This window comes from Callospermophilus lateralis, chromosome 3 (assembly GCF_048772815.1).
Source record: "Callospermophilus lateralis isolate mCalLat2 chromosome 3, mCalLat2.hap1, whole genome shotgun sequence".
Taxonomy (NCBI): Eukaryota; Metazoa; Chordata; class Mammalia; order Rodentia; family Sciuridae; genus Callospermophilus; species Callospermophilus lateralis.
This window is the reverse complement of record NC_135307.1, coordinates 146,432,712-146,449,277: the sequence shown is the minus strand read 5'-3', so window position 1 is coordinate 146,449,277 and position 16,566 is coordinate 146,432,712. Positions and strand designations below refer to the sequence as shown.

General features: G+C 38.6%; 1 protein-coding gene across 1 annotated transcript in view; it reads right to left on the bottom strand.

The window, feature by feature from the left end:
- The window catches only part of Lrrk1 (leucine rich repeat kinase 1), a 153,309-nt gene that overhangs the window by 76,262 nt on the left and 60,481 nt on the right, over positions 1–16,566 (bottom strand). The window contains exons 4-6 of the mRNA XM_076851422.2: positions 10,085–10,256; positions 5,654–5,833; positions 5,093–5,241 (exon numbers count right to left, since the gene is read on the bottom strand). Coding sequence (XP_076707537.2) covers positions 5,093–5,241; positions 5,654–5,833; positions 10,085–10,256 — 501 coding nt within the window. The remainder of the gene's footprint in view (positions 1–5,092; positions 5,242–5,653; positions 5,834–10,084; positions 10,257–16,566) is intronic.

Sequence of the window (16,566 nt, the reverse complement as noted above, 5' to 3'; positions counted from 1 at the left end):
AAAATAAACAAAAATGGCTGGGAATACAAATCATGTCTCAATAATAACTCTGAATGTTAATGGTCTAAATTCACCAATCAAAAGACATAGGCTAGCTGATTAGATCAAAAACAAACAAACAAAAAGACCCAACAATACAACAATATGCTGTCTTCAAGAGACTCATCTCATAGGAAAAGACATACGAAGACTGAAGGGGAAAGATTGGGAAAAATCATACCACTCATATAGACTGCGGAAGCAAGCAGGAGTTTCCATCCTCATAGCAAATAAAGTAGACTTTAAGCTAAAGTTAATCAAAAGAGCTAAAGAAGGACATTTCATACTGCTCAAGGGAACCATACACCAATAAGACATAACAATTATAAATATATGTGCCCCAAACAATGGAGCATCTATGTTCATCAAATAAACTCTTCTCAAGTTCAAGAGTTAAATTGACATAAGACAATAATTCTGGGTGACTTTAACACACTTCTTTAACCACTGGATAGATCTTTCAAACAAAAGCTGAACAAAGAAACTATAGAACTCAATAATACAATCAATAACTTAGATGTAACTGACATATATAGAATATTTCATCCAGAAATGAGCGAATACACATTCTTTTCAGCGGCAGGTGGATCCTTCCCTAAAATAGACCATATATTATGCCACAAGGCAACTCTTAGAAAATATAAAAATGTAATACCCTGCATTCTATCAGATCATAATAGAATGAAATTAGAAATCAATGATAAAATTAAAAAAACTACTCCAACATCTGGAGATTAAATAATATGCTTCTGGATAAACAATGGGTTGCAAAAGACATCAAGGAGGAAATTTTAAAAATTCTTAGAGGTAAATGAGAACACTGATACTACATATCAAAATCTCTGGGTCACTATGAAGGCAGTACTAAGAGGAAAGTTCATTGCATGGAGTTCATTCCTTAAAAAAAGAAAAAGTCAACAAATAAATGACCTAACACTACATCTCAAAGCCCTAGAAAAAGAAGAACAAACCACCTAAAAAAGCAGTAGAAGACAGAAAATAATTAAAATCAGAGCTGAAATCAATGAAATTGGAACAAAAGAAAAAATTGACAAAAATTGAAAAAATTGACAAAACAAAAGTTGGTTCTTCAAAAAAATAAATAAAATTGACAAACCCTTAGCCATGCTAACAAAGGGAAGGAGAGAGAAAACTCAATTTCTAGAGTCAAACGATTTGCCCAAATTGAATCAGGGTGATATACACAATTTAAACAGATCAATTTCAAGTGATGAAATAGAAGATGCTATCAGAAGCCTACCAACCAAGAAAAGCCCAGGTGAACACACAGCCGAGTGCTACAAGACCTTTAAAGAAGAACTAATACCAATACTCTTCAATTTATTTCAGAAAATAGAAAAAGAGGGAGCACTTCCAAACTCATTCTATAAGGCCAATGTCACCCTGATTCCAAAAAAGGCAAAGACACATCAAAAAAAAAAAAAAAAAAAAAAAAAAGAGAGAGAGAGAGAGAGAGAGAAAACTTCAGACCAATATTCTTAATGAACATACATGTAAAAATTCTCAATAAAATTCTGGCAAATAAAATACAAAAACATATCAAAAAGATAGTGCATCATGATCAAATGGGATTCATCCCAGGGATACAAGGGTGGTTCAAAACAGAAAGCAATAAATATAATTCATCACATCAATAGAATCATTTGATCATCTCAAGAGATGCAGAAAAATCATTTGACAAAACACAGCACCCATACATGTTCAAAACACTAGAAAAACTATAGACAACAGGAACATATCTCAACATTGTAAAAGCTATCTATTCTAAGCCCCAGGCCAATATCATTCTAAATAGAGAGAAATTGAAAGCATTCCCTCTAAATACCAGAACAAGACAGGGATGCCCTGTTTCACCACTTCTATTTAAAATAGTTCTTGAAACATTGGCCAGAGTAATTAGACAGACGAAAGAAATTAAAAGGATACACATAGGAAAACAAGAACTCAAATTGGCACTATTTGCCGACAATATATTCTATACCTAGAAGACTCTAAAAGTTCCACAAGAAAACTTATAGAACTAGTAAATGAACTCAGCAAAGTAGCAGGATATATCAACACCCATATATCAAAGACATTTCTGTATATCAGTGATAAATCCTCAGAAATGGAAATGAGGATTACAATAGCCTCAAAAAAAAAAATACTTGGAATCAACCTAACAAAGAGATGAAAGAACTCTACAATGAAAACTATAGAATGCTAAAGAAAGAAATTGAAAAAGACCTTAGAAGATGGAAAGATCTCCTTTGTTCTTGGATAGGCAGAATTAATATTGTGAGAGCGACCATACCACCAAAAGCACTATTCAGATTTAATGCAATTCTAATCAAAAGACATTCCTCATAGAAATAGAAAAAGCAGTCATGTAATCCATCTGGAAAAATAAGAAAACCAGAATAGCTAAAGAAATCCTTAGCAAGAAGAGTGAAGCAGGTAGCATCACTATACCAGATCTTAAACTATACTACAGAGCAATAGTAACAAAATGGCATGGTATTGGCACCAAGACAGACTGGTACAGATTAGAGGACACAGAGACTAACCCACATAATTAAGTTATTTTATATTAGACAAAGGCACCAAAAACATATAGTAGAGAAAAGATAGCCTCTTCAATAAATGGTGCTGGCAAAACTGGAAATCCATATGTAACAAAATGAAAATAAAGCCCTATCTCTCACCCTGCACAAAACTCAACTTAATGTGGATCAAGGACCTGGGAATTAAACCAGACACCCTGCATCTAACAGAAGAAAAAGTAGGCCCAAATTTCCATCATGTTGGATTAAGCCCCAACTTCCTCAATAAGATTCCTGTAGCCCAAGAATTAAAATCAAGAGTCAATAAATGAGATGGATTCAAACTAAAAAGCTTCTTCTCAGCAAAAGAAACAATTAGTGGGGTGAATAGAGAGCCTACATCTTGGGAGAAAATTTTTACCATTCATACATCAGATAGAGCACTAATCTCTAGGGTATATAAAGAATTCAGAAAGCTAAATACCAAAAACCCAATAACCCAATCAATAAATGGGCCAAGGAACTGAACAGACACTTCTCAGAAGATAATATACAATCAATCAACAAATATATGAAAAAAATGTTCAACATCTCTAGCAATTAGAGAAATGTAAGTCAAATTACTCTAAGATTTCATCTCATCCTGGTCAGAATGGCAGCTGTTAAGAATACAAACAACAGTAAGTGTTGGCGAGAATGTGGGGAAAAAGGCACACTCATACACTGCTGGTGAGGATGCAAATTGGTGCAGCCAATATGAAAAGCAGTATGGATATCCCTTGGAAAACTGGGAATGGAACCAGCTATCCCTCTCCTCAGTCTATACACAAAGAACTTAAAAACATCATACTACAGGGACACAGTCACATCAATGTTTATACCAGCACAATTCACAATAGCTAAACTTGGAACCAACTTAGACGCCCTTCAGTAGATGAATGGATAAAGAAAATGTGGTATATATACACAATGGAATATTACTCAGCAATAAAAGAGAACAAAATCATGGCATTTGCAGGTAAATGGAAGGAGTTGGAGAATATAATGCTAAGTGAAGTTAGCCAATCCCAAAAAAACAAATGTTGAATGTTTTCTCTGATATAAGGAGGCTGATTCATAGTGGGGTAGGGAGGGAGAGCATGGGAGGAATAGATAAACTAGATAGGGCAGAGGGGTGGGAGCCGGGGGGGGGGAGGCATGGGGGTAAAAAAAGATTGTGGAATGAGATGAACAACATTACCCTAAGTACATGTATGAAGACACGAATTGGTGTGAATATACTTTGTACACAACCAGAGATAAGAAAAATTGTGTTCTATATGTGTAATATGAATTGTAATGCATTCTGCTGTCATACACAACAAATTAGAATAAAAAATTTAAAAATGTAAAAAACATGAGTGAATAAAAGTATCATAAATTCTTTAGGAAAGTGTTTATATAAAAGTGGCAGGGATATACCCTTTCTATCCCATCTGGATGCCATAAAGAATAGAAACATATTTCATCATATATTCTTAAATCTTTGTTATCAAAAAGATAACAGACAAAAGAAAAATAATAGTCTGGGAAAAATATTGGCAACATATAGGATCTACAGGGGCTTAGAATCCCTAATATATGAAAGACTTTCCAAAGTGGAATGAAAGAGATAAAGATATTTGGAAAAATAATCAACAAACTTTAATGGGCAGCCCACAAAATCACAAAGAGCTATGGACATTTGAAAAAATATTCAATGAGTATTAATAATTGAAACACTTAATAGATATCATTTTACCTATCAGGTTGATAGGAAGGAAAAGGCTCTGGGATATCAAATGCTGGCCAAGGAATGGGGATAGAGTCCCAGATGTTGCTGGTCAAAGTGTGGCTGACCACCATGTGTTTAAGGCTGTGATTCCAAAGCAGTCCATTTTTTTAGAACTCTGATCATAAGCAAATATACCCTAGTAAATCAGGCTACATACTACAAGGCCCAAACCAGGAATGCTCCAAATGTGAATCCACAAATGAAGAGCTGAGTCCATTAAGCTACACTGACTCTAAAAATCTAAGGCACGTGTTTAAAAGAACAGGTTTGCAGCCACCTTGACTGATCCAGAATGAGTCTGTGAAAGAGTAGTAAGTTTTAAGGAGTCAAGTTGAACATACATAATGCAATGTCATTTTTGTTTTAACACAGAAAACTAACGAAGCCCTAGAAAGGTTTATAACTGTTTTTATAGCTTTGCATAGGGAAAGATGTGACGAGATCCTAACCAGGTTGCTAAATCATTTACTTCAAAGAGGGAAGGACTGTAATTTTTTATGACTTCTCTCCTCTGCTTTCACTTGTTACAACACAGGTAACTTAATTTAATTAAAAATTTTAATAAAGGAAATTTAAAAACCAGTAAAAAATTATGGCCCACTTAACCGATTTTGGGAAAATGCCCAAAGAAGGCCTTGAGAAAGCCGTACATGAAACCCCGATTTGGGATCCCCCTGCACAGGCAGTGAGTACTCACAGATTTTCCTGGACGACCGCTGGGCAAGTCACTGGCTTCGATGAAATACTTCCTGAGGAGATGTTTGCTGGGGTCAGGGCTGTCCAGTAGGATGTAGGAACAGAAGAAAGCCCCGTGTCTAAGCAGGAATATAGCAATGTCTTCATTCCCTAAGGGGACAAAACAGAAGGCCGCACCACTGTTGTCCAAGATGGCCAACTCCACCACACGGGGTGGGGGCCAAGCAGCTCTTATCGTGGGTGAGCTTCTCTATGATGTCTCCTGATGCACTGAGTTCCTGGCACTGAGGGGATTTCTGTGAGACTCTGCCCTTTGGAGAGTCATACAAGTCATACAATGTCACCCTCTTACAAGGGTGACATTTGGCACAGTTGGTCCCCACCACTGAAATCCCCTGACCAGGGAGAGTGAAGGTAGAAGAAGGGAGGGAGGGAGGGTGCACACAGTTTGAAAAAGAAACAGAACAGGGAGTTGTCTCCAGAGGTGCCGGCAGAGTCAGGGGTGGGGGTGAAGCCACAGTCCCACATCTGGAAAAGGGACAGTTTTCAGGGCGGGACCCACCTGACTTGATGGCTGCGTAGAGGGGCAAGCGGACGATGACAGGGAACTCGTTCTTCCTCACCGCGTAGCTCTCTGGGTCGGCCCCGTGGGTCAGCACCAGGAGCTTCACCACCCCCAGGTGCCCCCGCTGGCAAGCCAGGGCCAGCATCCAGTTCAGCAGCCGCTGGTGGCTGCAGGGACCTGGTGAGAGGCGACAAGACAGAGGAAACGTGGCACTGAAGGGCACTGGCTGCTCCCAGACTTGACCACTAATATAATTGAGCTGTTCTGTTTCTAGTTGAAAGTTGCTTCTGTTGGGTGGACAGTGTTTTCTGGAATTGTCCATCTGAGTTGTATGTGATGTTTCCCCACATCATTCATTATACCTCCACCTGCTGGTCAAATAATGCCAAGTGAAGAAAAGCAGGATTCATAATGACACTTACAGTGTGGGATCTTAACTGAATAAAAAAAAAGTATATTTGGAAATTAAGAATAGAATAAACTTCTCCAGTATTGTGGTATTCTCTCTGGGTAGTAGGATTCTGAACTTTACCTGGACCCTTGACCTCATCCCCATCTTGACTTTGCTCCTACAGTAGCTAACAAATGGGAATCAAGCTCTGGAGACAGGCAGTTTAGGGTTAAACTATTTTAGGCATGTCATTTTGAACAAATTCCTTAACCTCTCTGCCTCAGTTCACCCAGAAGTAAAATGGGTATAATAACACTCATTGTCTAAAGCTTAATAGAGAATTATATAGTATAATGTTCACAGAGTGCCTGAATCAGTAAATCTAATTCATTATGTTACATTATCACATTGTTAGAGTACTAACAATGCTCTGCTCTTTCAAATTTTCTGCAGTGAGTAATAATTTTCTTAAAAAAGCTTTGACAAAAGAAGTTAGATCTAACTCTGCAGGCTAAATGATTTAGAATTACTCCCTGAAAGAACCGCCTACTTAATTCCAGGATGAAATAACTGTAGCACATTGAAGAACAGGGACAGTGTGGGCTGAAGAATGACAACATCTTCATGTTCAAAATAGCACAGTATCTTCTGGACCAAGTTGCCATGGAGAAATGACCTCATCTTCTGAAACTCCCCAGCAGCATCATGACATTTTCTCTTTCAGAGGTGTAAGGTTCTTAAAGTTCAAAGTGTCCCCAGGCATGGAGAGGGCAGCCTTCCCCTCCATGATAGGACATTGACCAGCAAATGGAGAGGAGGATGGCAGGAATTGGAATTCACCCCATAAGGCATCTGGCACAGTGCTTGGGCTGTTGGTGGTGCTAACTGAATGTTTGTTGGTGCTAACACCTTCTTTTGTTGCTAATGAGAATAAATGATTCAAGGCATATTATCAGAAAACAAGTACTCCTTAATCCATTTACTGCAGGGATATCTAAGTAAGACAAATACAGTAAGTGTGATGCTAACATCTTTTGAGATGTAGGTGTGTCAATCTCAGGTGGCAGGTGAGGAAACCAAAGCTCAGAGAGGTTGGGAATTTGTTGAAGGTCCTGGAGTTGGTAAAAGGGCAGAGTCGAGACTTCAATTCTGCTTTGTAAAAAAACAGAGTGTTCTATTAACCACACAAACCCCCTACTTGTATTCTCTGAGTCCTAAATTCCACACTCAGAGAGCACCCCATTTTGGTCTCCACCCTTCCTCCTCCCTGATGGCTAGCAACCAGAAACTACATTATGATATGCTTCAAAGGACACTCTCTTCACCCCACCCCTCAAACTCCTTTGCCTCTAGAAACCTCTTATCTTGGGTCCTACTTAACTCCTGACCATGGCTGCCTTCTTCTTCTAGCTTGGGAATTCCCACAAAGCACACAGAGCCTTCTTCCTTTCTATCTCAATATCCTCTGCTTGGCCAGGAGCTATTAAAGAACTAGAATAACTTAAAAAGAAAATCTCCATGGCTCTGAAGTTCAAAGGGTGCTCAGTACTTGGCAAATATTTAATAAATATGAGCTGTGTGATTAAGTGGTGGAGTCAGTTGGTATAGATTCTTTGGGGCTAGAACAGGGCCCATCCTGGGAATCCCTGAAGAGAACGCCATCTTTTGGCTCCTACAGGGTGCCAAGGCTCCTGTTTCAACCTTTAGCGGTAGTGATGCCAGTCTGAACTTGTTGATAATTACTGAGTCAATGTCACCATAAGAAATTATAGGAGACTAGGATACCCTGAGTTTACCAGAGGGAGAATCACAAATGCAAAATAGCATGGTACATCCATATAATGGAATATTAGTCACTGAAGGAGCTATGAAGTTATGAAAAGACACGGAGGAAACTTAGGTGCATATCACTAGGTCAAAGAAACTGATCTGAAAAGGCTGTCTACTGATGATTCCAATCACATGACACTCTAGAAAAGGCAAAACTATGGGGACAGTAAAAAGATGAGTGGTAGATGCCCATAATCCCAGTAGTTTGGGAGGCTGAGGCAGGAGGAGTGCAAGTTCAAAGCCAGCCTCAATAACTTAGTGAGGTCCTAAGCAACTTAATGAGACTCTGTCTCAATAAAATATAAAAAAAGGGCTGGGGATGTGGCTCAGTGGTTAAGTGGCCCTGGGGTTCAATCCCTGGTACCAAAAAATTAAAATTAAAAAATAAAATAAAATAAACCAGTGGTTTTCAAGGGTTGGGGGGAAGGGGGAGAAAGGAACAAATGAAGAACAGGATATTTGGGGCTGTGAAACTATTCTATATGATAAAGTAATGGTGGAGAGATGTCATTACATATTTGTAAAAACTCATAGTCTACGAATAAACCCTAGTGTTAGCTATAGACTTTAATAATATTTTTTTTTCATTTTTTAAAATTTTAATTTGTTCTATATGATAGCAGAATGCATTATAACTCATATTACACATACAGAGTACAATTTTTCATATCTGGTTGTACACAAAGTAGAGTCACACCGTTCGTGTCTTCATACATGTACTTAGGGTAATGATGTCCATCTCATTCTACCATCTTTCCTACCCCCATGTCCCCTGCTTTTCTCTCCCCCCCTTTGCCCTATCTAGAGTTCATCTAATCCTCCCATCCTCCCCCCCACCACATTATGAATCAGCATCCTTAAATCTCAGAAAACATTCGGCATTTGTTTTTTGGGGGATTGGCTAACTTCACTTAGCATTATTTTCTCCAACTCCATCCATTTACCTGCAAATGCCATGATTTCATTCTCTTTTAAAGCTGAATAATATTCCATTGTATGTATGTACCACATTTTCTTTATCCATTCATTTACTGAAGGGCATCTAGGTTGATTCCACAGTTTAGTTATTGTGAATTGTGCTGCTATAAACATTGATGTGGCTGTGTCCCTGTAGTATGCTGTTTTTAAGACCTTTGTGTATAGACTGAGGAGAGGGATAGCTGGGTCAAATGGTGGATCCATTCCCAGTTTTACAAGGAATTGCAATACTGCTTTCCAGAATGGTTGCAGCAATTTGCAGTCCCACCAGCAATGTATGATAAGTGTACCTTTCCCCCAACATCCTTGCTAACACTTATTGTTGTTTGTATTCTTAATAGCTCCATTCTGACTGGAGTGAGATGAAATCTTAGTTTTGAATTGCATTTCTCTAATTGCTAGAGATGTTGAACATTTTTTCATATATTTATCGATTGATTGTATATCACTTCTCATCTTTCTGAGAAGTGTCTATTCAGTTCCTTGGCCCATTTATTGATTGGGCTATTTGTCTTCTTGGTGTTAAGATTTTTGAGTTCTTTATATATCCTAGAGACTAGTACCTTATCTAACATTAATATCAAGAATCAATAAATGGGATGGATTCAAACTAAAAAGCTTCTTCTCGGCAAAAGAAACAATCAGTGAGGTGAATAGAGAGCCTACAATTTGGGAACAAATAATAATGTTTTGATGTTAGATTATTACTATTATTTTTTAATATTTATTTTTTAGTTGTAGTTGGACACAATACCTTTATTTTATTTATTTATTTTTTTTGTGGTGCTGGGCATTGAACCCAGGGCCTCACATGTGTTAGACAAATGCTCTACTGCTGACTCACAACCCTAGCCCTTGATGTTAGATTATTAATTGCAACAAATATAGCAGATTAATATAAAATGGGGAAACTGTGTAGGAGGAAATATTGAAACTTGTACTATAAATTTTTCTGTAATCCTAAGGCTGCTCTAAAAAGATAGTTTATTAAATAAAAAAAAAAACCCAAGCTTTATTATCTATAGTCTTTATTATTTCCCCATGAGTCAATGGGAGTGAGACACGGGATTGGTGCTGTGGTTACCAGGCAGTTTCACTTAGATTGTCAGTCGGATGCCCCAGATTTACTCATCTCCTTATTGGTGAAAGCATGAAGAGATGAGAATTCCTGGTTGAAATGTAAGAGGGTCCCCTGAGAGGTGGTAAGGAGCTCACGTGCTGTGATTTACCTGCTAAGGACTCAAGCAATTCATGTACAACTTCAGTGTGCCCAAAATGTGCCGCCACCACAGCTGGGTTGTCATCGGTGGGTTCCGTTGGCAGCTCCACCTGTTTCTCGGAGAGTAGATACCGGACCATCTCCAGATCCCCATGGGCTGCTGAGATGCTCAGAAGCTGACCCTGGTCAAAACATAATAGTGCTTCAGTGAGACCTGCTGTGTTTGGGATTGCCAAGTGAATCAGCTTGGAGTGCTTCACCAAGCCTGTGGGCAAGACTGTGGCCTCTTTGCCCAGGATGACAATGCCTGCCATGAGCAGCCGTGCAGCTGGAAATATGGCTGTCGGAAGTGAGAGGAGGACAGTGGAAATTCACCTGGGACTTCAAAAACCTAGTGCAAAAGAGTAAACCAGCTCATTAATAATTTTATGTTGATTACATATTGAAATAATGATTAATTTTTTTTAGTTGTAGATGGACACAATATCTTTACTTGTTTATTTATTTTTATGTGGTGCTGAGGATTGAACCCAGGGCCTTGCACCTGCAAGGCAAGCACTCTACCACTGAGCTACAGCCCCAACCCTGAAAGAATGATTTTTAATCTACGTATAGTTGTTCATTGACTTATGATGAGCTTATGTTCCCAATAAACTTATTGTAAACTGAAAATGCACTGAACCCATTTAACCTACCAAGCACCCTAGCTTAGCAATGCAACACACTGTCCAGTGCCAGCTGTTTCCCCGCCTGACCCTGCAGCTAACTGAGAGCTTAGCTCACCACTGCTGCCTAAATCACAAGAGAGGATGGAACCGCATATCACTAGCCTGAGAAAAGAGAAAAATTCAAAATTCAAGTACAACTTTCACAGAATACAAATGATCTTCACACTATTGCAAACTCCAAAACTCACTGTCAGTCTTTGAAAATTAGAGACTGCCTGTATTCAGGTTAAATGAAATAATGTTATTACCATTTCTTCTATTTCCCTTTACTTCCTCATTGTGGCTTAGAAAATTTGTTAATGCATATGTGATTCGCATTCTATTTCTACTGGACAGTACTGCTCTCAACTATCTGCTCCATAAGCACAGGGAGCATAAGAGTGTTCCCTCTCAGCACAGACCCAGGGCTCAACTGCCAACTGATTCAGGTTGATTGTACCTTACAAAAAGACAAGCTCTGTGAAGGACCATTTTGCAAGGCATTCGTAAAATGAATGAGACAGGTGAGGGCATGCCACAGATCTGAACCAAAGGACAAAGATCATTTGGGAATACACAGTGGGATTCTTTTTTAAAGAATATTTATTTTTTAGTTGTAGTTGCACATAATGCCTTTATTTTATTTATTTATTTTTATGTGGTGCTGAGGATCGAACCCAGGGCCTCGCACAGGCTAGGTGAGCGCTCTACCACTGAGCTACAACCCCAGCCCCCCACACAGTGGGATTCTTGGTTGCTAGTCCAGAGGAAAAGGGAATAGGGTGGAAACTGGACATGAGCCTAAGTCCCTACTTCATCCCAGCCATTTTGATAGGTAAAAACTGTATTGAGGCAGGAAGAATGTTAATACATGGACAGGGAATGGAGGTCCCCAGAGGTTTCATATCTTGCTCAAGTTCACAGAGCCCAGAAGTGGCTGTTATAGACTAATGTAAACATGGCCCTGACTTTTCACAGGCTCCCTGGGTGGGCAGAAAGGCTGCTCAGGTGCAGGCTGGATACATATGTGAAGTGTGTGACTGCACTACTGAACCTTTACGTCCTCCTGGAATGTGGCTGCTTCCTATGGACTTGACCATTAGCCTCGTCAAGGAGGCATGTACGGAACCCAAGGTGGAATGAGACAACCAGCGGCATCAGAACAATTATGGAGGACCTGCTGTGAGTAAGAGGCACTGCTAAGCAGAGAGGATGGCAGGGGTGACTTCTGGCTTCCAAAAATTTAAAGTTAAGTTCAAGGCAGGAATGTGCATAAAAGAACCACCAACAAGCACATGTTATTTGCTGAACAGTTTAGAAAATAAGTGTCTTGGGGTAGGGGATGTAGCTCAGTGGTAGAGCACATGCCTTGCAGGTGGGAGACTCAGTGTGATCTCCAGCACTGCAAAAAAAAAAAAAAAAAAAAAAAAGAAAACCAGGGGTCTGGAGTTCATGTTAGGGTGAGATGGGCAGAAATGGGCAAATGGAAGCCGGGGAAGGGAACTGATATTTGTCAAGCTCTGACCACATTCCAGATGCAGCACAGAGTACTTCATATGATCACTCTGATCCTCATACCAGTCATGCAATGTTGTTACCTGTATTTATCATCTTGTAGATGAGGAAATGAAAACTTGTCCATGGTCAGGTTTTATGATCAGATCCCCCTACCCCTACCTCAAATTGAATTGCTGCCTGTGCAGCTCCAAAGCCCATGTTCCCTTCATTCCACCCAAGACTCCCTGGAAGAAGAGGGATTTGGAGGACAGTTCAGTTTCAGTTAGTGGAATGAATGGGTTGCAATGAGAGATGACAAGTGGGATAGGGGACATTTTCAGGGATGGAATGATTTGGAGGACAGTAGAGAGTTGTGTATTTAATATGATCAGAAAAGAAAAACCTACTGCCTGTTGCTGTGCCCAGGGTTGGGCCCATTAGCCCTGCCATTCCAGGAAAGCACTTGCATTATGGAGAAAAACCACGGTGATTGATTAAACGACTAATACAACTAACAGCCGTCTAGACTCCAGTCGGTTATAGGCTTAAAAGCTCCATCCTCAAGAGCTGGTAGATCTCACTGAGCCAGCCCAAGGTCAAGAGGGATCCAGAAGGTGGGAGGGGCTGGAGCTGATTCTCTGGCTGGAGACAGCCCAGAGGCTCTGGAGTATGTATTTATTTTAATTTAGTAAAAAATAAAAAAATAGATGACTTTCTATAGCTCCATCAACTAACGCCCCTCTGCAAAGGAAAGCTCTCTCACAAGCCTCCCAGGACATGTTTATCCATACACACTCACAGGTAGTCTGTGCAAAACCAAATGTTCTTTTTATCTAACTCATTATAACTTTTTTATCAGTTTATTACATAACCTAGAAGAGTGAAAAAAATTAGAAGTGATCAGTTTCATGAACTCCCACTTGATGGCACCCGTGTGACTGGTCCCAGACCAAGGAGCAGAATAGTGCCCTGAGCCCAGAAGGACCACTGTGTTTGTGTCCTGTCACTGCCCTAACAGGAGGAACCACCGTCCTGACTTCCCACACCAAGCATTCGTTTTTGTGAGTTTTTAAAATCTATGAAAGTGGAATTATATTTCACTTGTTTTTACTTTTTCTTTTCACTGTTAAATAACTAAAAATTCATGGGATGTTGCAAAAAACAGTACATGAGGATCTGATTAGCCTTCATTTGGTTTTCCCCAATGGTAACATCTTACCATCATCAAGACTGGTAAGACCATTTTAGTAAGACCTGTGTACACAACTCTGACACTATGTCACACGTGTAGACCTGTGTCACCACCACAATCCCGACATGGAACTTTCCTTTACCATGGGAATCTTCCTCCCGCTAAACCTTTTGAGTCTCAACCATGGTCCTCTCCACACCCTGAGTTCCAGGCAACCACTAATCTCTCTTCCATCTCTGTCATTCTGTGGAATTAAAAGTGGAATCATATAGAACATGACCTTGGGAGGCTGGCTTACCTTCCACTCTGCATAATGTCCGGAGACCGACTGAGTTGCTGTACATTTCCATAAGTATCTTTATATTGCTTAGTAGGACTCTGATATGTTTAACCCCTTATCAACTGAGAGTTTTTGATTACATCTAGTTTGTGACTATTACAAATAAAGTTGGCACAAACAACCGTGCACTCATTTTTGTGGGTACTTAAGTTTCACTTCTCCAGAATAAATGTTCAGTTCAATTGCTGGCTCATAATGTAAGTGTGCTTCTAGTTTTTTTTAATGTACTACTAAACCACTTCTGGAGTGTCTTCATCGCTTGACATTCTCACCAGCCATGTATGAGAGATAGTTTCTTTGTATTCCCACCAGATTTTTTTTTTTTCACTATTTAGTCATTACAATGGGTTCACAGTGATTTCTCATCATGGTCTTAATTTGCATTTCCCTAATGGTTAAGGATATTGAACAGCTTTTCATGTGCTTATTTGCTCCCTATATACCCTGTTAAAACAAACATTTCTTCACGAATTCATTCATTCCCAAACTGGATTTTTTTTTTTTTTTTTTTTTTTTGCTTTTCAATGTTAAAGTTTTTAAAATTCTTTATATTTTCTAGATATGAGAACTTTGTCAGGTGTATAGTTAGCAAATATTTTCTCCCCGTCTACAGTTTGTCTTTTTATCCTCATAACAGAGAATTTTTTCACAGCAAAAGTTTCTAATTTTGAATCATCTGATTTATCAACTTTTTCTTCTATGGATTGCTTCATTCACACATTTTCTATATAGGTCATCCTCTGCAAATAGAGGACATTTTTAGTTTTTTCCCTGTCAGATGTATTTCATTTCCTTGCCTTATTGTACTGGCTAGGACTTCCAGTAGTACACGGAATAGTATCTTATTGAATATAGTTATAACTATTCTTGAATGGAACTTGGGGTACTGTACTGAGAGCGGACATCCTTGCCTTGTTCCTGATCTTAGGGGGAAAGAGGTCCTTCACCATTGCTATGGTTCAAATATGGTTTGTCCCCTCCAAAACTCCTATAGAATCTTGCTTGCCATTGTGGTGGTGCTGGGAGGTCGTGCCTTTTAAGAGGTGATTAGGTCACTGAGAGGAATTGATGCCTTTATCAAGGGAGTGTGTATGTTCTGAGAAGACCAAGTTGTTATTGGGCGGACTTGCCTCTTGTGTTTCAATCTCCTCCACATGCATCTGCCTGTTCTTTGCTTTTCTGTCATTTTTATGATGCAGCAAGAGAATCTTGCGAGACTCCAGAACCATGAGATCAAAACCTCTCTTCCTTATAAATTACCCAATTGTGGGTATTTTGTTAATAGTAATAGAACACAGACTAAGACCACCATCAGGTATGGTATTAGTTGTAGGTATTTTGTAGATTTTAGATGAAGGAAGTTCCCCTTTATTTCTAATTTTCTGAGAATTTTTAAGTCACAAATGGGTATTGAATTTTTCAAATGGCTTTTCTACATAAACTGATGTAGTAAAGCAAATATTCGTCTTTGGTCTATTAATATGGAGGATTATGCTGATTATTAAATATAGAATCAGTCTTATATCCCTGGAATAAGCCTCTTTGGTCATGGTGTGTATGATTCTTTTCATTTACTGCTGAGTTTTTGCATCTATATTCATGATGGAGACTAGAGAGTGCTCTTTTTCTTTCTTTCTTTTCTTTTTATTTTTTTGGAGGGGGGGGTCACTTTTATACTGTCTTTGTCTAGTTTGGGGATTCTGGTAATATTGGCTTCATAGAAATGTTGGAATGTATTCCCTCCTATTTTCTGGAAGAGACTATATGGAGGATTCTACAGTGAAATCTTCTGAGCTATAGATTTATTTTTTAGAAGGTTTAAAATTACAAATTGAATTTCCTTAATGGTTAAAGAATTCTTCAAATTATGTGTTTCATATTAATTAAGTTGTGGTAGTGTCTACTTTTGAAAGATTTGTCCATTTTATCCAAGTTGCCAAATTTATGTGTATAGAGTTATTCATAGTGTTCCTCTATTATCCTTCCAACGCCTCCAGGATCTGTAGTCATATTTCCTGTTTCCTTCTTTATTATTGGTGATTGTCTCTTTTCTCTTGTATTTTCATTTTCATTCAGTTATTTTGTTTTAAATTTCCTTTGAAACTTTCTCTTTGACCCAAAGATTCTTTTAAAGTATGTGATTAGTTTCCTGTCCTTGGAGATCGTCCCATTGTCTTTTTGTTATTGATTTCTATTTAGATTCCACTGAAGTTGGAGAACACATTCTGTCTGATTTCAATTATTTTAAATTTGTTGTTTAAATTTGTTTCATAGCCAAGGTTATTGGTTTATCTTGATATATAATATGTGGACATTTGAAAAGAGTGTGTATCTACTGCTATTGAATGGAATGTTTTATAAATGTCAGTTAGATTCTGTTGGTTGATAGTGTTGTTCTGTATTCTGGATGATTTCCTGTTTAACTGTTCTATCAATTGTTTAGAGAGAGAGAGAGAGAGAGAGACAGTGTCAAAACCTCAAGTCCCTAACTACAATTGTGAACTTATTTAGTTCTCCTTTCAGTTATATCAGCTTTTGTTTCATAATTTTGGTAGCTCTGTCATTTGGTGCATATGCATTTAAGACTGCTATGCTTTCTTGGTGGATCAAGTCCTTTATCATTATAACCCGATGTGTCCGTGGTAATTTTTCTTGCTCTGATACCTACTTTTCTGGTATCACTATATTATAGCCCCTCTTACTTACTTTTGATTAATGTTTTCATAGTATATCTTTTCCCATCCTTCTTCTTTCAA